The sequence below is a fragment of the Vigna radiata genome, unplaced genomic scaffold (genome assembly GCF_000741045.1).
Source record: "Vigna radiata var. radiata cultivar VC1973A unplaced genomic scaffold, Vradiata_ver6 scaffold_158, whole genome shotgun sequence".
NCBI lineage: Eukaryota > Viridiplantae > Streptophyta > Magnoliopsida > Fabales > Fabaceae > Vigna > Vigna radiata.
In genome coordinates this window covers 490,121-513,511 of record NW_014542914.1, presented here as the reverse complement: position 1 = coordinate 513,511, position 23,391 = coordinate 490,121, and the positions used below count along the sequence as shown (strand labels likewise).

At 33.7% G+C, this 23,391-nt stretch overlaps 2 protein-coding genes and 1 non-coding gene across 4 annotated transcripts; 2 read left to right on the top strand and 1 right to left on the bottom strand.

Moving 5' to 3' along the window:
• Positions 1 to 1,396: 1,396 nt before the first annotated feature.
• On the top strand, positions 1,397 to 10,681 carry LOC106752492 (U-box domain-containing protein 4). Of its 2 annotated transcripts, none has more exons than XM_022777140.1 (6): positions 1,397 to 1,818; positions 3,940 to 4,220; positions 7,513 to 7,629; positions 7,736 to 9,796; positions 9,889 to 9,980; positions 10,418 to 10,681. In XM_022777140.1, the coding sequence occupies exons 2-5, from the start codon at positions 3,945 to 3,947 to the stop codon at positions 9,946 to 9,948; spliced, it is 2,514 nt and encodes an 837-aa protein (XP_022632861.1). In that variant the 5' UTR covers positions 1,397 to 1,818; positions 3,940 to 3,944; the 3' UTR covers positions 9,949 to 9,980; positions 10,418 to 10,681. The 2 variants fall into 2 exon arrangements, with proteins under 2 accessions (XP_022632861.1, XP_014489671.1); XM_014634185.2 differs by having other exon boundaries at positions 10,214 to 10,474.
• Positions 10,682 to 12,530: 1,849 nt separating this feature from the next.
• On the top strand, positions 12,531 to 12,602 carry TRNAQ-UUG. The gene has a single exon. It is a non-coding gene; the product is annotated as a tRNA-Gln (tRNA).
• Positions 12,603 to 20,124: 7,522 nt separating this feature from the next.
• Positions 20,125 to 23,004, bottom strand: LOC106752497 (peroxidase 4). The gene is made up of 4 exons (XM_014634190.1): positions 22,750 to 23,004; positions 21,342 to 21,533; positions 21,040 to 21,208; positions 20,125 to 20,720 (listed from the first exon to the last, which is right to left on the bottom strand). The coding sequence occupies exons 1-4, from the start codon at positions 22,972 to 22,974 to the stop codon at positions 20,329 to 20,331; spliced, it is 978 nt and encodes a 325-aa protein (XP_014489676.1). The 5' UTR covers positions 22,975 to 23,004; the 3' UTR covers positions 20,125 to 20,328.
• Positions 23,005 to 23,391: the final 387 nt, after the last annotated feature.

Genomic DNA, 23,391 nt, shown 5'->3' with positions numbered 1-23,391 from the left:
TAGGACCAAGCACAGACTAGGGAGCGCCTCTACCAAAGCATGGAAGCAGCGTTAAACTTTTAGTACAAATTTCTGTTTTTCCACTGGTAAGCGATTACAACCACTCTGTAATCGATTACACAGGCACATAAGTGCCAATCTGACTCTTCCTCACAGCAACACTTGTATGAAATACTAACCAACCATGTCTATACCAAAGCAACAGGTCCTTGGTCATGAAAATCAACCTTTTAACTCAACATCCTTCAAAAAATCTCACCAATTTAGGACCAAGCACACATTGAGTAACGCCTCTACCAAGCGTTGAACTTTTAGTACAAATTTCTATTTTTCCACTGGTAAGTGATTACAGCTACTGTGTAATCGATTACATGGGTACATAAGTGCTAGTCTGACTCTTCCTCACAACAACACTTGTATCAAATAACACACCTAAGGTCTCATTGGGAGCTCTTCAGCCAGGACTGGGTAGCAACCCTCATGTTTTGGTACAAAAATCCAATTTTTTGCTGGAAAGGGAGGTAAGCGATTACCAGTCCAACTCCTCATCAGTACAGGGGCACATCAAATATGACCCAAAAAGGTAATAAAAAACTCACTCAACCAAAAACATAAAGAAAGAAAAGGAATTTCAAGAAGAATTAATCAAAAATAGTTTAGGTGTATTGATTTGCTATAATTATGTACAAATGTGTAAAAATTTTCAACATTATACTTGTATACAATGTCTATTCACTTGGTATAAAATCAGAATCAAAACAAACAAAACATTTCTAATGCTATATTAATCCAAAGACGTCATTGGTGGCCCCAAGCGAGACTTCCTCCTAGCATTTCAATGGCGGACAAAGACAAACGACTTCCTCCAATGAATAGGTGGACCCAAGCACCAACGAACAACGATGGAGAAAGACGACCTCGGTGGCGGAGCGAGAGTTTCGAATGGTGGAACGAGAGTTTCGAATAGAGCAAGAGTTTCGAATGGTAGAACGAAAGTTTCAAATGGTGGAACAAGAGTTGAGAATAGTGGAACAAAAGTTTCGAATGGTGGAACGAGAGTTGAAAATGATGGAGCGAGAGTTGACAATGACGAAACTGATGAGAGAGAGAGTTTCGAATGAAGGAAATGGTGAAGACACCAACAAATTTTTCAACTTTTTGCTTTTCTAAAATACCTCCAAAAACCCATTTTATCTTTTTGAAAAAATTATTTAAAACAACAAATGACATAATAACAATTTGTTGCCAAATGAGCCTTGTTAAAGTAACATTTTCCTTAAATTTAAGAATGTTTATGAAAACTATGTTAAAAGAATTTACTTGTAAGTGAAAGATTGGATAATAGATCATGACGAGAGTTCAGTACCAAGGGCAATGTGAATGGTACTTTGCTTGTTTTATTAGTCCTCTAATATAATTTAATCATGTGATTAAGTTCAACAATCATTCCTAATTAAAAAAACACCATCAAGAGAATTTGGGATTCAACAAAAAAGTATAAAAAATAAAAAGTAAAAAAACGCGAAAAGAAGACGGAGTCTCCACAATTTCCCAATTCCTCGAGGACCTCGCCCTAGTCGCACGTCCGATTCCTCCGGCGGATCGCCACCGTTGCCGGCCAGAAAATCTGATTGCCACTCCTTCGCCAGCGCTTGTCCCGTCCACTCTCCCTCGCCGCCGGCGAGCCAAGTCGAAGAAAGCAGAGCGAGAACAAGTGAAGACTCTTCGCTTCATTTTCTTCAGTTGGCTGCTTCAATCTCTCGGCGAATCGAATCGAGCACAGTTCTGGAAACAGTGGCATCGCCTTTCGCTCCATCGGTAAATTCCGCGTTTGACTAGAGTTTTATCGAAATTTTAGCTTTGACCGAGCGTGACAATTTACTTCTGTGAGTTTGCAACTGCGGTTCGTCGTTTTTGCATCGCTTTTAACGGAGAGAAGAAGTGGAGAAAATAGGAACGTTTGATATATAGTTGCTGCTGGTTAACGGTTAGAGAAAAAAATTGTGATTTGTTTTCTCCTGTGAGTTGAGTTCAGCTGCCTGAGCTGGATCAACTCCAAGTGTTTTTTTTTTTTTTTTTTTTTTTTTTTTTTTTTTTTCTAGATTAAGGAGTTTTGGTTATTTTGAGAAAACTGCCCGCTAGTCATGCGGAACAAAACTTAACTGTAGTTGCGTTTGACTTCATAAATCAACTTGATTGAGGATACCGATTTTGCGTTTAACGAAACTTACTTTCATCTCGATGGGATAAATACTTCCTTATACGTTTAGTGCATGGTAAAGTAGGAATTTATGTTTTAAACCTTTGAAACAGTAATCCAAACACTTCTTTTTTGTAATTAAATTAGTGCGTGTCTGGATACAGTCTAGCTAAGCATGTATATGAAGCTGTTCACGTCAAACTGATTCAAGAGTTATATTTTCTTCTGCTGGACGCTTGAAAATCTTACTTTGATATGTGACCAAACACTGTTAAAGTTTGAGTGTCTTGTGTTAATCCTACTAGCCTAGACTGCTTTAGCTTGACTCAGGTGGTGTTTCAAGTTCTAGGTAGAGTGATGTTACTTCGAATGCCAATATATATTACGGGATAGAATTGTCGTGTTATAATGATGATTGCACGGCAGTATGATAGTTTCTGAGTAGTAACATTACAAGATCAGGTAGGAAAGAGGATGCACGAGCACGAGTCACATTTTTGTTTGGTTTGAAATGGGGGCAAAACCCCTACTTGTAGTCGAGGGACTCCACTATTCTCAAATTGGTATTTAGGAGTGGCCATTTCACTGTGGCAATTGAAAATTTAGAACCGCTGTCTGGTTTGTTTAAATTGAGTGGATGTACCGTTACATGATGGGGTTGACACTGTGGTTTGACTCATAATAGGCCTGTTAATTGCATGTCATTTGATACCAGGCTCTCTTTTTCTTTCCAAATTTCCTTATTCCAATGATATACTTATATGTCGATACATACTTAAAGTTTGTCATCTTGCTTGTTTAGCCTTATTTGATTTTTCCATTTAGTGCAATGGTTGTTGTCTTACCTTTTCTTTTCTAAACCATGAAAACTCTTAAATTGTCATTTAATTTTGAAAGTAGGTCCAATTCCGTGCTATAACTAAATGGTTAATGATGTATCATTGGTTTAATAGTAAGTTGCATGTGATAATGCACCTATCATACTAGTGTCATGGCACCGTTCTGCTCCTCGATGGGCTGTCATGTTGTGCCAAGCTATTGTGGTCAAAATTAATGAAATTTGCCGCAGTTTGCGGCCTTTAGGGCCACTCATCTGTTTGCACTGTCTCTGTGACCTTAGCCATTGTGGGATAGCCTCAGTTCTGCAATATTTGCCAGGGAAAAAATTGTTGGTGATGGGGGGTTTATTACTGATGGGAAGAAGAGGCTAGTATTTTTTCTTGGTGATAAGGGGTGATGGCTGATGAAAATGGAAAGTGGCTCGTGTTTCCTTTGGGTGAGAAGGGTATTGGGACTGCACCCTATTTGATCCACTGTCCACCACAAACAGTTGTAAATGGTGATAAGACATTTTTGTTGATTAGACCAGCATTGTTAGAATCAAATTTCAGTGTTAGAGCAGGGGAGAAGGAGGGGGGGTGGAGCTCTAGCATTGTTTGATTGTAAGTTCCAACTAAATGCAAGAATGATATGTATGCTCTCTGCAATATAATACAGATAAGAAAAATAACCTTTAAATAACAACAAACATTTGATTAAGCCTAAATCGAATGTATTTTACCTAAAGGTCATACTTTCACTATTTTTTGGTGATAATTAGAATTTTCTAGCTAATGCTGTTATACTCAATTTGCAATATAGAAATTAAATGAACATTTATTGATCGAGAGCTGTTTCCCTCCTTTTCTTTTGTGTCTACCTTTAGCTTATTATTATTGTTGTTATAATATTATATGCAGGTCTTATGGAGATATCATTGTTAAAAATGATATTAAATGGAATATCCTCGTTTTTGCATTTATCAATTTCTGGAAACAAGAGCTCTGAACCTGTCTCAAAGTATTACCACAAGGCAGAGGAGATACTTAAGCTGTTGAAGCCAATCATTGATGAGATTGTTAATTCTGAGTTAGCTTCTGATGAAGTGCTTAATAAGATATTGGAAGAAATCGGTCTTGCTGTTAATGAATTAAAGGAGCATGTCCAGAACTGGCACCTATTGTCTAGCAAAGTATACTTTGTAAGTCTCATAGTACCTTAACTCTTATTTTCTAGATACAAAGGTCATATTTGACTTTGTTGTTACTTCAAAGTAAAGTGAACTAAGCTTCCATTATGGGATGGTGAATGTGATAACGGAGAACATGCAGTTGTGGTGGTGAATGTGATAACATGTACCTTGTTTTATTTAATTATTTATTTGTGTTCAGTCATTTCCTCATGTTTCTTTTGGTTTGGTTATGATTCGGCATTATTATTTCTAAACATGTTTGGAAAAATAACTTATTCTGTTCTCTTTGAACACTTGTTCCTGTCAATTTATTTAACATCTTCAGAAAAGATCTAGTTAAGACCGCATCTTGCTGAACTTAATTCACGTACAGTTTTCCTCCAGATTACAATTGTCTATCTTGTTTGATTCAGTGTGAAGTTAAGATGCCATTTGGCAAGATATACTTTCCTTTTAATAATTTATTGACAGATTAAAGTCCCTGATTTGATGGTTTTCAAATCACGATTGAAATTGTGAATCACCATGCTAGTGTTTGAATTGTGAATGATACACTGTTTTGAATGTTTGAATAATATTGAAAGACATAATTAGAAGGCTCAATGTAATACTTTTGAAATAGGAATTGATAATACAAGTTAACCTTTACTTTCACAAGACAACATGTCATAAAAGCCAGAACGGAATTGGGTGCATTGGTATGCTCCCTCAGTTCCAAACAGTATAAACTTTTGACTTTTGAAATTCTTTGACTGACCAGAATAATTGAAAAGAATTGCATATGGAAAAATGAAAAGAATAATTGAATTATGCATTTGATATTGATCATATGGAATCAACTGATTCTTGCACATATGGAATGATTCAAACCCATCTGAGATTTAGCATATTGAACCATTCAATTCAAATTGGGAGCCGTGTGATTATCAATAGAAAAGTCTATCCATTCCATGGACCTACTTGCCGTAGATAGTTCTTATTATCTGATGTTTCTTAGGCCTTCTATTATTAAACGAATCATGTGTCATGGTTTTCATTACTTTGGAAGGTTTGTTTACAAATTGACTGACAAGATAAGTTGAGTCTTGGGAGATGGTTGGAATAAGATTTGACTTGCCAAATGCATGGATTAACCGTAGACTTGGTTGGTTATTTAGAGATAGTTATACATTTGTTAAGGAAACACAATATCTGTAGTCAATCTTGGATCTCTTCAACATACTTCTTTGGAGCATGAGATTAGATGTGGGTGGTCTGATATCTGTCTAGTACCCCATAAACTTGATTAAAATAGACTCTGATACTATCTTAAAAAGTGAGTTTTAAATTTAACTCAATTTAAAAAAAAATGATTTTAAAATGAAGTTTCCACAAACTTGTATACTATAATTTATCTATATTTCTAGTAGATGTGGGGTCTCCAAGAATAATGAAAGTTTACTGCACGGATGTAAAATTTTAATATGTAAGTGTACATAAATACTTGAGCTTGTATGCAGAAAATGTTGTTTGTATAACATTATGATAGAACGCTCAATTGATGATGTACTAATTAAATATTATACTTAACATTAGAATCACTCAAACAACGATATGCATATTATCCGGAGACAAAACCAAGATCTATTCTCTGTCCACAAACTACAAATAGCAATGCACTTGCTTAATTAATAGATAAATTGCCATCAGTTATTTTCTGTGCATAATTTTCATTGTGCACTTTCTAATACAGAATTGTTAAATACAGATCAGTTATTTTCTATCACATATACTCCTAATGATTAACTACCTACGATTCCTTTAATGGATCCGTTTCTACTAGGATGGGTTTCAGTTCCCATCATCACAACCTGCTAAAAATCATCCTTGAGGGAAAAAAATTTCTTCCTTCTTCTCATCATCTACCACAGTAACAATTACCTCCCCATCATTTTGGCCTTCATTATCTCACCAAGTCTCCAACCTTGACTATTTTTCCTTGTATTGGTGCAAAGGATGGAATCCCTTAAATTAAAAACATAAACCTTTGATTTTTCTCTCCATAAGTTCCTGATAAGTCAGATGTAGCAGTCCCTTATTTTTTTTTGACAGAATTCATGTAATACCCCTGATACAAGACCGCTCATTAGGAAAGTGTATGTGTGAAGGCAGAACAATAGTAATGAGGATTGGGATACAACAAATACAGTTGTAAAAAACTAGGATCATTAGAGTAGTTATAACTAATGAGATATACAATTGTAACTATCTAAGCATAGTTACAACTAACTGTTCAGTGACTAGTAGAATAAATAAGAGGTTGGCCAGACAGGGAAGATTGTTGTTGTAGTTACTGGGAGACTGTCTGGGCCCTCTCAAAATGCCGAGTTGTGCACCTGGGTCATACTGACCTGGAGAATGAATAATCCTATAATAAAATTTATATTCTTTCATTTTGTTTGGAATCCCTAAATCTTTCCACAATTACCCAGTGAGTATATCACCCTTCCGTCTCTCCTCTTTGTTGACACAAAAAAGTGAGGTCTCTATTTCATGAAAGAGTTGGAGTTAATGAACCCGAATCCATTATATTTTCTCCCTGCTCCAATAAATCTACAGAATCAGAAACTATTGCCAAATGATCAACTCAGTAGCCTAGCAGATCTCCCTTTCTAATGATCCTGCGTGTTGGACTGAAAGGATAGAATATCAATTGATAAACTAGTGAAATATGATACATAGCACTGAAATTACATAGTACAGCAATACAGTTGCTGTCTCAGATACAGTTTCTTTCCACAAAAGTGTAAATAACTAAACATTTGTCTAGTCACGCAGCCTACTATCAGATATACTCCAAATTCATAACTACCACTTGTTATTTTCTATGAATAACTTTCATTATGCAGTTTCTAATGCAGAACTGCTTTCTAATATAGAACTGCTTATACAAGATGAGGTATTTTATATCACTCACTCCTTACAATTAACAACCTCCAATCCATCCATTTATGGATCCTTTCCTAATCCACTTGGGACTCAGTTCCCGTCCATATTACCTTTTTCAAGGAAGCATAGCCAGATATCAGTCCTTTCTAATAAGGTTTCTGTTTCTTTGTCTCCACCTTAGTGAATGTGGTTATGTTAGAATTGAGAAGCATGCAAGTATCTTCGGATGAGTTGGGTTGCCACTTGCCTCCAGCGACCAGTTCTAGAATTAGAATGTATAGTAACTCTTTTTGTTGTTCCTGTTTCATGGTTTGAATTTTTTCATCTTGATTGCATGTCAAGATCTCACTGCTTCCTCTTTTTTGCTTTCTAGGTTTTGCAAGTTGAACCCCTTATATCAAGAATTCGCACTTCAGGGCTCAATATTTTCCAGCAGCTGAAGGTTTCTCAGCATTCTCTCCCTGATGAATTGAGTTCTGAAGATTTACAGGTAAAATATTCTACTAATCGAGTAGTTAATTTAAGATCCTCCTTCAGTTGGATTTGTATTTATATCAAAAAAATAAATTGGATGTATAATTAATATAAAATTGCAGCAATGTTCACATAAACTTAAGCTTTTGGGGCATGAAGAAACCTCATCAGTTATTAAGGAAGCTATTGCAGAACAACTGGAATATGCAGGACCCAGTCCAGAGGTCCTGACAAAAATTGCTGATAGGCTGGACCTCGTGTCTAATCAGGATGTTCTTATTGAGGCTGTGGCCCTTGAAAGGTTGAAGGAAAATGCTGAACAATCTGAAAAGACTGATGAGGTGGAATACATCGATCAAATGATTGCTGTCATAACACGTATGCTTGAGCGTCTCGTTATGCTTAAGCAAGCTCAGAGTAGCAGCCCAGTTCCTATACCGGCTGATTTTTGTTGTCCACTTTCTTTGGAGCTGATGACTGATCCTGTGATTGTGGCATCAGGGCAAACATATGAGCGAGCTTTCATCAAGAACTGGATTGATCTTGGGCTAACTGTTTGTCCAAAGACACGTCAAACTCTGGCTCATACCAACCTAATACCTAATTATACTGTAAAAGCTCTAATTGCAAATTGGTGTGAATCTAACAATGTGCAACTAGTTGATCCCACAAAATCCCCAAATTTAAATCCACCATCCGTCCTTCATGGGTATATGGAATCCGGTACGACCAGGGAGTCACCTGTTTTTGCTCACCCCAGGAGCAACCAGCCGTCCTCACCTGAGTCAGCACGTTCTCGTTCTTTTAGTTCACCAGGTAATAACATAACTTCTGTTGGCATTCAGCTAGAGGAAACAACATCACCTTTGCATCCCCGTTCAACTTCAGAAGGTTCCTTAAGTGGTATAATTAATGGACAATACATGGATCTTGCAAGAATATCTCCCGCTGGTTTGGATGACAGGTCTGCTAGCTCAGATGAAAGTACTGTGGATTCAGCTAGCCAACCATCAATGTCGCCATCTAGAAGGGAATCATCCAGTGCCTTTAGCTCTGAACAATCTCAAACCCATATTAGAGCTGTTTCTGACTCCAGTGCACTTTCTACTGCAAACTTTCCTCAAGAAACCCAAGATGATGATAACAATGCTCGGCTATCAATAAGTCCAGGCCACAGTAGAGATGCTTCTGGTGAATTAAATGCAGGGCCAGAAACTGCTGGTACTACTGTCATGCCATCAACTCATAGAGAAGCTGAGTCCCCAGCCCGATTGTTAGAGACAAGGCGAAATCAAGGCATATGGAGGCGGCCACCAGAAAGGCTTGTTCCTAGGATAACATCGCCTGCTATTGAAACAAGAGCTGATCTTTCAGGTATTGAAGCCCAGGTCCGGAATTTGGTTGAGGGCCTGAGGAGCTCTGATCTTGATACTCAGAAAGAGGCAACAGCAGAACTCCGCCTTCTTGCAAAGCACAATATGGATAATAGAATTGCGATTGCAAACTGTGGAGCCATTAACTTGTTAGTTGATTTACTTAGATCAGCTGATACAGCAATCCAAGAAAATGCTGTTACCGCACTTCTAAACTTATCAATCAATGATAACAACAAAACTGCAATTGCAAATGCTGGTGCAATTGAACCTCTGATTCACGTGCTTGAGACTGGGAGCCCAGAAGCCAAGGAGAATTCTGCCGCCACTCTTTTCAGCTTATCCGTGATTGAGGAAAACAAGATTTTCATAGGGAGGTCTGGGGCAATTAGACCACTGGTAGATTTATTGGGGAATGGAACCCCTAGGGGAAAGAAAGATGCTGCCACTGCTTTGTTTAATTTGTCAATATTTCATGAAAACAAGAATAGGATTGTGCAAGCTGGTGCTGTGAGGCACCTTGTGGAGTTAATGGACCCAGCAGCTGGAATGGTTGACAAGGCAGTTGCTGTCTTAGCAAATCTTGCCACAATTCAAGAAGGAAGAAACGCAATTGGTGAAGAAGGTGGGATTCCTGTGCTGGTTGAGGTTGTTGAGTTGGGTTCTGCGAGAGGAAAGGAGAATGCAGCCGCAGCTCTTCTACATCTTTGTTTACATAGTAACAAATTTTTAGGCAAGGTGCTTCAACAAGGAGCTGTCCCTCCTTTAGTAGCTTTATCTCAGTCAGGCACCCCAAGAGCCAAAGAAAAGGTGTGCTTTCTGTCTTTGTAGTTTCCTTTTTTAGTTGCCTCTTATTCTTTGTATTATTTTAAAAAAAGTGATGAATTTTCTTCTATGTTTAGGCCCAGGCTCTCCTCAATCAATTTAGAAGTCAAAGACATGGGAATGCTGGGAGGGGCTGATTTGAATTCCCAACCTTGTGTGGTATCCAAAGGTTTTGAATTAACTCCTATAGAATGTCTCCAATTTATACATTACATGATGCAAATAATGTGTGTAAAGGTGTTTTGTATTGATTTTCACTTGCTTGGAAAGGAAAAAAAAAAATTCATGGAGGGTTGATTTTGCCCTCCTTGTGAAAAACCTTTCTGTGATGTAAAATTTTTTACATGTAAGTCTAGCTTTTGTATAACAAAAAAGGTCTGGTTTTTGTTGTTGCTGTGGTAGGGCATGACGTTTGTGGACAACTAAAACATTTGGTTTATTAAGTGACTCTTTAACTGCCCCTGTCGTCGAGATAGTGTAAACTGTTATGTTCATGCGTGGATGGTTTTAAACAGGCGAGACAAGCATGTTGAAGAAAGCATGATTATATTTCTCCGTTTGATGCCTGATCTCACATGTAATGTTTCTATGACACTTCTCTTGTAGTGTTGCTGCTCATGTTACAATATAAATAAAAGAGTTCGATCAAGAATTTCTCCTGTCCCCCTTTTTGTAAGACACGGCTTCTCTTTTTCCATTTCAATGCAAGACAGTAGTGGTTCTACACATTTATTGATTTTGGAAATTGAATTTTAAGGGAACTTAGTCCAGAAAAATCTCCATTCCGGAAATTACTAATACTGACAATCAACACCAAGTACTCAGATGATACAATAATTAACAACAGCAGCCCTAAAAGATTGAAAAGAACAATAATCTAATTGTTCAGATGAAAAGTTCAACCTTAGAAAAAAGACTTGAAGATCAGACTAAAAAGTTAAGAAAGAATGCAAATCTAATCTGGCAATGACCACAGTTTCTCCTTTCCAAAAGAAGTCGAAGAGAAAGTTGTAAAACAAACATAGAGAAGGAACACAAACGAATTTTTATACCTAACTTAGGGTCGTGATCCAGTGACAAATTGTAGTATTGGTGATTAATGACATAAGAGGTTGCCATTCCTCATTCTGACACAAAAAATGTGGATACTGTTGTGAGTGTCCTCTCTCCTTAATGCTACTCGAGCAAACATATTCTGCACATATTTCTTTTTTTATTTTTATCAAATTTAAATTTATAAAAAAATTTGAGGTAATTAAAATTGTAATGCTTCTATAATTTTAGTTGCGATGATATGAGTTTGTTTTTGGTAATTATACTACGAAGCATTAATAATTCTCAGATTCACTTATTTCGCTGAAGACTAAATTATCATAATTAATAGGTGATATTTTGTTGGTTAAATGTGGCTTTCATGATTGTCAAATGTGTACTATTGAGTGGAAGACGACTTTAAGCTTAGATAAAGGACTTGATCCAATGCACATGGTTGTTTAAATGTCACATTCTGGTATATGAACTTTGCTAGGAAAAACCACTGTTATTCACAAAATCAATACTAAAACGTGTCTCAGCTAAACACAGACAAAATGATTAATTGCTCATACATATAATGGAAGGAAGAGGAGGGAAGTAATAGGATAGAGAAATACCAGATATAAGGCAACCGTGTCTCTAGCAGATAAGGAAGAAGATGTATAAAGAAATACAAAGTTAAAGTTTAAAGTAGGTTTAATATCGCTTTTGGTCCCTAGTTTGGGAGGTTTTGTTCAATATGATCCTATCTTTTTCTTTTAGTAACAATTGATCCCACTTTTTGAAAAAACTGTTCACTTGACTCCTTTTTGGTTACGACGTCAATTTTCTAACGATGCTGGTTACGACGTCAATAAGTTCTTTCATGCATTCATCTATCCAAATGTTATTTTAACAGTCCTGACATAATATTATGTTAAAAATCATGTCATCATCGTATACAATAAGGAATATAATAAACAATTTAAACTTGAATATGAGACCACTATGAAAAAAAAGATTCAATTGAACAGTTTTTTCAAAAGGTGGGATTAATTGTTATAAAAAAAAAGGTAGAACCATATTAAATAAACTCTCCCAAACTAGGGACCAAAAGCGGTATTAAGCCTCTGAAGAAGTATTTAACAAGTGTACGAAAGTCTGCAATAGTAAGCAATACAAGACATTGTATGAATTTAACTTTTGATATGACCTTATTACATTTTATCTGTTTCAGTGTTAAATCAACGGACTATGCAACGAGGATGGATGACACGGCAAAATAAAAGATGTGGGACATGTAATTCTGCAACATAAACAGTATTTTAATTACTAAAATCTAACACATGACTTCTCAAGTTATTTGTTTATTTGAAATCAGCTGGTAGCTCTCACACCCTAACCTTTTCACAGCTTTACGTCAACATCTGCATTCGTTTCACCCACTCGTAAACATCATATTATTATTGGTTTAGTTTTTTCTTATATTGGGAAACAAAACATGCACATTCTATACGATGATGTTCAATATTGTTGCGTAGTTGCTAGGAAAGAACACGCCTGCTAACATTGACTGTTATTAAAACGTTGCAAAATGCTCAAGAGCACTTAAAAATTGTTGTTTCAGTATTGCCAATACTTTACATAAATTCTCCCAAAGTATTGTAGTTATTCTAAAAAAGCATTAAGAAAAGTTAGAGTGCATGGTTCTATGGTGTAGTGGTTAGCACTCTGGACTTTGAATCCAGCGACCTGGGTTCGACTCCCGGTAGGACCTTTTATTATACTTCTTTTTATTATAATAGAAAGAAAAATAAAAAGAAAACATATTTTTTGACACATTATGCATATTATTTAAAAAAAAAATCTGTAAATCTAGAGAAAGTAGATGAAATGAGAGACAAGTACATAAATGGCGGAGCTTGGTTGTTTTATCGTTCTTTTAACGTTTAATAGTTTTGGAGGTCTCTATTTCTGCGGATTGGGTCTCTGTTTTGATAAAATTGAACCAATAATACTCTGTGGCGAGGTGGCATGATGAGTTGTCCTTTAATTAACACATAGCAGTGTAAAATCTCGTTCTGTGGAAACCTTCTCCCCTTTCCCTTCCCCTTCCCCTTCCTCACCAACTCCAACTTGTGCCAATCTATAATCCAGGAAGAAAGAGACCTTGGATCCATTATTCCAAATTAAAAATCGATTAAGTAAACAGAAATTGCTCGAGATCTTACACAACAATAAGCTGACATTTATTTTTTGGTAGAATAAAGAATGCCTCAGGATTGGAAAACCAAATATATTATCGAAAAAACGAAGCTTCCTCAACCATTTTGGCCACCAATCAAGCAAAAAACCAGCACTCAACAAAATAAAAACACAGAAAAAAAACTCGGTCGGGAACCTTATGATTTCCGAGTAAAAAAAACCAGACACAACACCAATGCCACACACATTGCGCCCCGCAAGTCAAATGTTACTATCGAGAGTAACGAGAGAAAGCAGACCCACATCATGAGGAAAATGATCTGGAGAATGAAGCGGTGATCTCAACTTTGGGTAGAAGCAATGTGTGTAACAGTCAGAGTTGAACAATGTTATGAATTTCTGGGGCATTTTCTCAACAAACAAAATATAAACCCAAAGTAGAGAACTTTATGTGGTGTGTTGTGGCGTGCACATGAGGAAGGAATTACAGTGGCGAAATTCCCAGTTGGGAGAAGAAAAGGATCTATAAAGAGAGAGTGAAGAAGGAAAGACCTATCTGAAGTGCAATCTGGAATCGGAACCATGATGGGTACAATCAACAACGACAAAATAGCAACGAGTCTGAGTCTCAGTCTTACAACAAAGGGAGAAAATAAAAATAGGTTTCTGGTTCGGAGAATCTAAGGTTGTACTGCGTTGTGTGGGAGGTTGAGTTCCCAGCTGGCAAAGGGTTGCTCATCCTAATTCTTCCCCGCACTCTTGGACCCAACCGGCGCATCGGAGACCTTCAAGATCCCAGCGACAATGGTGGCCATCTTTTTCTTTGCGGTGGAGTCCACCACCACCGACGATACCTTGAGCCCGCCGAACAACCTCCTACTAGGAGAAAGCGACGGGCCGCTGACTAGGTGACAACTGCTTCCTCCCATTCGGAGAAGTTTGCCGGTACCTCGACGACATAGGAAGAACACAACATCAAGCAGAAACCCTAATTTGTTTTAAAACTTAAAATAAAATAAATAAAATAAATTCCACCAAGCGCCACGTCATAATTAATTGTTTGGTCAACATGCCACGATACACTAAAATTAACGCCATCCACTATAAAATTAACGGCAAGGGCATTATTGGTTCAATTTTACCAAAACAGGGATCCAATTGAGCACTTTCAGAATAGGAGGACTCAATTGGAACGAATCCGCAAAAAAAAGTACCTCCGAACCTATTAAACCTTCTTTTAAATCTCCATGGCATGTGATAAAGTAGAAGTTTATATTATATAAATGGTCACTTACGTTCTCCTAGGGTTAGGATTGTCACTATTGTTCTTTATCCATGTGTCTCACCCTCAAATTTTTATCTTCGTTGATATGTCTCATCCAACTTGGTTACAGAAACAATTGTGAAAATATATATTGTTTTCTTGCTATATGTTAGAACTCCTACATCGACTAGAGAAAATGTCAAATTATAATATATAAGTAAGTGCAAATTTTACTATACAAGTTGATTTTGTGAGGTTGAGTTAGGCTTAAAATTCACTCCTTAATATAGTATCAAAGTTATGGTTGGAATCTATCTTAGCAAGATTTGTGTGGGAATTCTATTCCACCCGTTATCGGGTTACTATCGAATCACTTATTAATGCTACCCTCATGCTCGACATGTTTATACCTTGGCATGAAAGGAATATATTGGAAGTCCTATATTGACTAAAAATAATGTCAAATTATAATATTTTGATGCAAACTTCACGATAGAAACCGATTTTTAAGGTTGAGATAGACTTAAAATCTACTTCTTAATACTTTGAAAATCGGAATGTGTGTGTGGATGGATAAGAAAGTGAAGTCAAATAAGTTTAACCAATTACGGTGAACTTGGTTGAAATTTAAGAACTGATGCATGAGAACGACGTGTGTTGATGATGGAGTATGCATGTGGCTATGTAATTGGTTGCAATGTATAGTTTGCATATATTACTAACGTTAATTAAGCAAATTAAAATATTAGATTGGAATTAACGTGTGCTGAAAAGGATGTGCTTGGTCAAGTTTGTCGTATTTATGTCAGATTATTCTTGATCGAAACTGTATTTTATAAGACGAAGATGCTCAAACTGCAATCTTCATTATTATGTTGTTGGAAACAAAACAAACTATCATACCAAAGACATCAACATAATATATTAGGGATTAAGATGATGCCATCTTAGATAAGCAGCAGTGTACTTAATCTTAAACCACATAACCTATTTGAGGATCGTAATTGTTTTTAAGATATATACTAAATAACAAAATTAATTAAGTTTGTTCATATATCATAACTAATATCAAATAATTTGATATAATGATTATTATTTATGATAAGATATAATTATTAATTATACTTATAATCTATATTGATTATATAAATACAATTAATATTTTTTAAATAATATTTATTTAACAGTCACTCGTATTTATTACTATATTTATAAAAATATAAACATTTTGTGATAAAAAGTCTTTTATAAATTAATATCTTTTTCTGAACAATAAAAATTTCATTTTCATTATCAAGAATATTCAAGTCTAGAATTTATTATTTATTTATAAATTCATACTCGGATAAGATTAACTATATATATTTGTATCTTTTTTTATCCATTAAAACAGTACACTCTATTTAATACATAACACTCTAAGTATATAAAAATTCTACGGAAATATTTTTTATGGGAGTATGAATACCTTCCTCAGAATTAAACTGGAGAATAAGAGTATTCATTAAATTTGAGCATGTGTTTTTATATTATTAGGGACTATAGTAGGTGGTCCGAATAGGGATGATCAAATTATGGTAATTCTATAGCTAAAAATAATTCATTTGTAGTTCAATATAATATACTTTTTTTATAAGTTCAGTTGAATTCATCCTTTTATTTTTTAACAAAATTTTTTTAACAATTTTTCTACATACGTAACTGTTTGTGATTATTCTATTTTAAATATTTTTTAAATATAAATTCAAATAAATTAATAAAGTGATGACATATATTTTGTTATAAAATAATTGTCAAAAAATATTATTAAAATATCATCGTTAAAAAAAATTAAATCAGTTCATTATATTCATATATTTAATAATTTTATATGGGACATCTTTAATCATGTGCGAGTCGAATTTTTAATTAGTTAGTGTTAAAACATGTACAAAAATCATATGATTTCCTTAAAAAAGTATTATTTTATAAAAAATAGTGGTTTTGTGAGTTATAGAAGAATTATATATATATATATATATATATATATATATATATATATNATATATATATATATATATATATATATATATATATATATATAAAGGCACTAGGTAACTATATATATATGATATCTACAATTCTTGAAATATAAATTAAAAACAAACTACCAGCATAAACGAAGTTACAGAGTAAAAGAACTAGTTCAACTATTTATTTTTAAATTAGAGATTGATTTAAAATTAATAATAATTAATATAAATAATTAATGTTAGAGACTAGTTTAACTCTATTTCATGAATCAATTAGAATTTTTGTATTAATAATAAAAATGATTTTAAATACAAATAATTTTTAATTTATAAAATAATGTTCAATTTAATGAATGACTAATTATTTTTTCTTTAAATTTAGTTACTATTTAATGATTTTTTTATATTTATTTGTTGTACAAAATTGTCTAACTTGTTTTTACATATTTATATATTTATAGCTATTGGATGGTGACTTTTTCTTTTTTTTCTGTTTTTCCTTTGTTAATTAGGAAGAGTGCAACTATATATATAGAAGTTGTTTAGTTTTAAGTATGATAAGAGAAATGTTTAGTTGGAAGGAAGCATGCTAGCAAGCTATTTGTCTCCTGACAAACCTCCATTATTAAGAGTCTTTTAATGTTCTTTTTATAAACATTAATTGATATTAAAAAGAGTATTCACCTTTTGGATACAATGACACTATATCATATTTATTTGGTTAAAGTTTTTATTTAATTTTTATATTTGTTCTACTTATTCGATTAGGATTCTAATTTTTTATTTGGTTCAATTTAATTTTGATATTTATAAAAAATATTTAATTAAGTTCTTTATATTATATTAACGTTAATATTGTGAAAATTTCATGTGTTAGTTTGTAATATTTTTAATTTTAATTATTATTTTTTAAAATTTTGTTGTTATGTTTATTATCGTATCGCATGATAGTGACACACATGAAAATATTGGTATCATGTGACAGTATTAGTATTATGTGTCACTGTCATGTGATATTCTTTTGTATTTAATTTGTTTTTTTATATAGAATTGATTTAATTTTATTTAAAATGAAACAATATTGTCTATCTCTAAAATGAGACAAAATTATTAATTACAATTTATATATACTTGTTAAATAATTCTTTTGATTTTATACATAAAATCACTCGACCTAAATATTTAAATTAAATTTTATATTTTATACTTTTAATTTCAACTAAAAAAAAATCCCTATTTAAACTTATATTTTTTTTAAAAAATATTAAAAATATATTACAAATATAAGTGTAAAGTAATATTTGTAATTTTTAAAATTTTAATTTGTCACATTAAATTATTTCAAATATTAAATTTTAAAAATTACAAGAGTCTTATGTTACATTTTTAATATTTTAAAAATATTACAAGTTTATCCTTGGTGGAATATTTTGAAATTTCCTTACAAGTTTAAAATATTTTTAATATTTACATTATATCCAATTTTAGAGTAATAAGTTTATAAAATTAATAATAAATATTTTCTAAAATAAATGGTTTAGTTATAAATATTTTTGTTATAAACGAGTTTCATTATTTTAAAATGTATCATCTCTCTAAAAATCACTTTTATAGAGTTCTCTATCTTCTCTTTAAGAGTTTTGACTCCAAATGGTCAAGAGGTGTACATTTTTAGCCGATCAATTTCTATCATAGAGCATGTAAGTTTCTACGCCTATTCCTGTTAGATTTCAAAATGTGATTATGTCCAAGAATCCTCCTTTGCATGTGGCTTTTCTGTCTGCCCTTCTATTCTTGGTTAACTTTAGGTCCTAAGGACTCTATCCGACCATCATTTGTTGTTTCATAGGTTTGTCTAAAGTTTCCTTGCATTTTAAACAATCTTCGGAGCGTTCCTTGAGTTGAGTAGTGGTATTGTGAGGTAAGAGAAACTAAACCTTATCTTAGTTGTGTTTGTATTATAAATTGGGTATCTATATGGTTATAGATGATTTTGAATAAAATTGGTATGATTAGGTGTATAATTATGTATGTTTAATTGATGATTTTGATAATATGATGTTCAATATAAGTGGTATGGTGTGTTTGTGATGATTAATATTGTTATAATTGAGTGTGATAATGATATTTTAGTGTTTGAAATTGAATTGAAGTGGTTGTGTGAAATATTGGTCAAGTTACTTAGGTTTCAAGCTTACAAAGGGGGTTTTGAGTGGTGAGATTTTAAAATTGTTGGTGTAAATTGTTTTGGAGAGTTTGGAGTATATTATGAGATCAATTATGACTTGTCTAGAGGTTTATATCAGAAAAATCTGTCATGGAAGTGTCAATTGCTTCATAGGTTGAGTTTCTAGTTCATTTTGGAGGTTTTGGAAATTGAAAGTAGGAACGTTGGAATGAAATTGAGGTGATGGAATGTGCTAACAAGTGTATTTAGACTTGTCTATGTAGTGGGTAAACTGATATGTGGGTTAGAAAGTGTAAAATTGAAGTTGGATAGCTTGTGAAAGTGAATTTGGGTTTTAAAGTGTCAAATTGAGTTACAACTGGGTTTTCAAAGTTTTCTCAAGGTTTGGAGGGTCCTAGAGGCCTTTAGAAGTTGTGGGATAAGTGTTCAAAGTGAAAAAGTTAAGTATTGATCTTACTGATAGTGCTTGAGCGCCCGTTTCTAGAGGCGACGCTAACCCTTGGGCACTAGAGCATTGTCAAGCGCCATTGCACTTATTTTTGGGGGATTTTCAGGATTCTGTATATCCGTTTTGGACGTTCTTTAGGTCATTTTAGGGATTTTGGCCCCTTTCAGAGCTGTTGGTGAGGGTTTCAAAGCTATTTTCATTGCTTAAGTATGATTTTAAAGGGGTTTCGTGTTGTTTAGTGGTTCTTCTTAGACTGTTGTGTATTAATGTATATGGAATGGTTTTGTGTGATTTTTGATGATTTGTTGGGTTGTTTATGGTCCTTTGAAGTATAACCATTGTTATATATGTTTGTATGTAATGTAAAAGTGAAAGGTTATATGTATATGGTTTCATATAGATTCAAATGGTTTCACGGTTGGTAAAATGGGTTCCACGGAGGGACTCCTTCAGTATGGTTTCAAGTATCTTTAGAATGAATGCAGGGAGCCCATTATTGGGGGTTATCCTAACACTCTAATGATATTTCATTCTCATGTAAAGAAGATTGATCATGTGGTGAGAGTAGTAGGATGTTTTAGTCTAGGTGCTTCCTAGAGGCTTATGACGCGGTAAAGACCTTGTGTGGGTGGTAGGGTAAAAAAACTCATTGGCTATGACTTTGTAAAACAGTAGAGGCCACCACAAGTGCACAATTCTCCATAGCTCGACATTCATTCTAAGTCCGGACAATCAGTTTAGGTCTTTGCATATTAAGATGTTTGGATTGATGAATGTTACATATTTGATTTAAGGATGATTGTTATAAATGATATATAACTTGTTTTGTATTCTAGCTTTACCCTTACTTCTCTTTGTGTATGTTTTCTCTTTTGTGATTATCACCTTAATAGTATGAGTTTAGGAAGACATATTTACCATTGTTCCAACGAGAGGTGAGGATGAAACAATTGAAAAGTCAGATAATTTTATGAGTGTAAATCTTGTCTTTCATAGATTTATTTTTCTATAATAATTTCACTATCATATATGTAATATTCATTTTAATAATATTTTACTATAAAAAAAAATAGATGTTACATATAGACTAAATTGTTCAAATGTCTAAACCTATAAAAAAAACTAATGAAAACTTATATAATTCGTATTAGAAAAATATGAAATGAAATAAGTAATATCATGTGACCAAACTTTTAAATAACGAATTCTACTTTGTCCGAGAAATCACTCAACAAGGTGCATTTCAGTTTGTAAGAAGCCAAAGAGCCTTACAAGTTATTCCACGTTACATTACAATATCAATTGAACCAAACAAAGCAGATTAAAATTTTCCAATTCCCCATAAATCACTTGATCAACTCAAACAATTTTTTGCGTCTCTTGTATTTAATTCACTCTCCTGCAATTCTTCCTAATCTCTCCTCGCGACCCAGTTAAGGGTTTGTTATCTCCCATCTTGATCATTGCTGTAACAAAGTCAGAATCAAAGACCTTGTTATTCTCACTGTATGTTCTGACCAGTGAATCAGTGGCTCCACCATTGAAAAGCACCTGATCAGAATTCAGGAGTCCCTTTTTGTTGAGGAGGTTCTTGAAGTAGTTGTTGTCAAAATGCTTCGGAGTTCTCAAATCTAGAACTGCTAGATTATTGTCTCCTGTGCCATTACTTCTTGGACACTTTCTCTGCCTCACCAGTGCAAATTTTCTGTCAATGTTACTTCCATTGTATATGTGATCTCTAAAACTAGTACATCTTGCTTTTCCGATTGTATGAGCTCCTGTAAGTCAAACCACATACAAAATATCATAAATACAATTCTTCAACATTCTTATGCATATAGCCTTTCATAAATCCTAATATAATGATATAAAATGTAAAATAAAAAGTGAATGATTCTGAGTAGGTTACATGTCTCTTTCTTAATGCTTAATTGTGTGATTATTTACATGACATGACTTTTAAATTAAAGGAAAAAATACTTGACCTATGACACATGTAGTTGTTTAAATGTCACATCCTAAAATGAATTATAAACGTGTCTCTCCAAAAGGAGAGAAGAGTGGATAAATATAACATAATAGAGCAAGGAAAAATACCAGATAAGGCAACCATGTCTTTAGGAGAGAGTCCTTGAGCTTGAAACGTGTTAATAAGGTTGGTCAGATTAGAGGTAGGAGGTGGAATAACACCAGTGTTAGCAGCAGTGAAATTTGCTGTTCTAGAATCCCTTCTTCCAACCTTCACTTTCCAAAATGGTCCTCCAAGCTGCACCAACAAATCACACTCTAAGATACTTATAGTAAAAGTATATGAAGATATATATATATATATATATATATATGGTTGAATTTAACAGTGTAAAATAATGAAGTGTTTGTTCTTATTGTTATGAACTCACAAGGACGACAGAATCACGGGAAGCAATTGCCAAGATATCAGCACACGAGACAACACCAGGGCACAGTTTCTCCACCCTAGACTTGATGTCATCAATTACTTCAAAACCTCTCACTGAATTGTTGTTAGCAGCTGCAGTTTTCTCTCCCAAGAACGATGGAGTGTCATCAAGCAGTAATGACCCATCACAACCCTGTTTGTTTCCAACAACGACAACAAATAAAAGATAACCTTGTTGGATGAATCTAAATGACAAGTTTTTGATTTGAATAATATGTTTTAATATGCAATTATAGCATGTCACTTCCTTTTTATTTCGTACTGTCAAATCACCCACTGTACTAGCTGATTTAATGCCACTGGTGAAAACAAAAGAAGTGGGACATATCTTCGATGATGTTTTAAATCATCATCAAAATTAGTTTTCATTTGTTTTTTTCATAGTGGTAAATATATAACTATATATATATATATATAACTATATATATATATAAAAGAAAAGTTGCACCAGTGATTAATTACTGGTTATCTTTTTAACTACATATATTACAGCATATACATTTTACTTTTAGAAGTGAATTTTAGACTTACTTTAATTTTACAAAACTAGTTTATATATAAAATGAGATATGTATTTTATTTATATATTATAAATTGGTCTTATTTCTAGTTGATGTAAGACTTTCAACACATTCTCCTCACGCCAAGGTATATATACATCTCGAACGTGAGACTAAATATTAATGGGTGGTCCGATAACGGCCCAATGACGGATGAAACAATATGCCTAACAAATATAGTTAGGATAGACTCTAACCATAACTCAGATACCATGTTAGAAGTGAGTTTTAGGCCTAACTGAACCCCACAAAACCGGTTTATAAGGTGAGGTCTACATCCCACTTATATATTATAAATTGGTTTTATCTCTAATCCACGTAAGACTTCCAACATTTATTACAGAAAGCGAGACATAGCCAGTGACTCGATATATAAAAGACAATGATATTTTGACAACACTTTTTAATAACTTTTTTGACAACGGGACACGTGTCATCGTTTTATTGGTCTATTTGAATTTATGTTTAAAAAATATTTAAAACGAATCAATCACAAACGATCATGTATGCGTTGTCAAAAAGTTGTTAAAAAATTGTTGTTAAAATAAGTTTTTCCATATATAAAAGAGAAAAGAAGACGAGATTAAAAGGTGAAAAAAAGTTGAGTCATTTATTTATTTACATGAAGCAGTTTCCTTTGTTGAAAAACGAAACACATTCACTATATGTAGCTGTGATGTGTGATGTAAACGAAAATGAAGTTTTGAAAAGCGATGTAAATGAGCTGCATGTAGCCGAATAATATAGATAAAAAATGAACAGAAAACACAAAGGGTAGCAGAAGATTACATCAACAAAGCAATCATGAAAGAAGAGGCGAAGAATAGATGCTCCAATGCGAGGTTCTTTGGCCACAGCAGATTTAACAACAGATTTGACTGCGTTGAAAAGATTGGGACATGTCTTAGAATAGAAGTTGTTTGAGAGGTTAGCCGAAGAAGTTCCTGCAGTAAGAAGCAGCAATAACAGAGCTAATGCAACAATGTTAGCTAATGAAGAGAAAGAGGAAGCCATATTTTTGTGAGATGTTTAGAATGAGAAACTGTGCATGTGATATCTCCAATATATAGAGATCATGAAGGTGGTAGTTCATACTCCCAACTAAGCATTTTAAAAGCTTTACGTGAAAATGTGGATTGATTTGACCTACTGATAAAGATTATATTTATTTATTTATTAATTTTGGATGAGATGATGAAATGAACCTGATTTGAATCAGGGGTGTCCCGTGTCCATGCTTTTTATTTTTCTACGTTGTAGGGTCTGCATTTGCTACGTGCAGTTGCTACAAAGAGTATGCCAATGTTGACTATTCAAAGGTTCTAATGCAAAAGCCCCGTGCTCTTCATTTATAGAGATTCTATAGCAATATTTTTCTTTATTTTAATAAAAATATTAATCATATTTTAACTTCAAGTTTATTAAAATAAT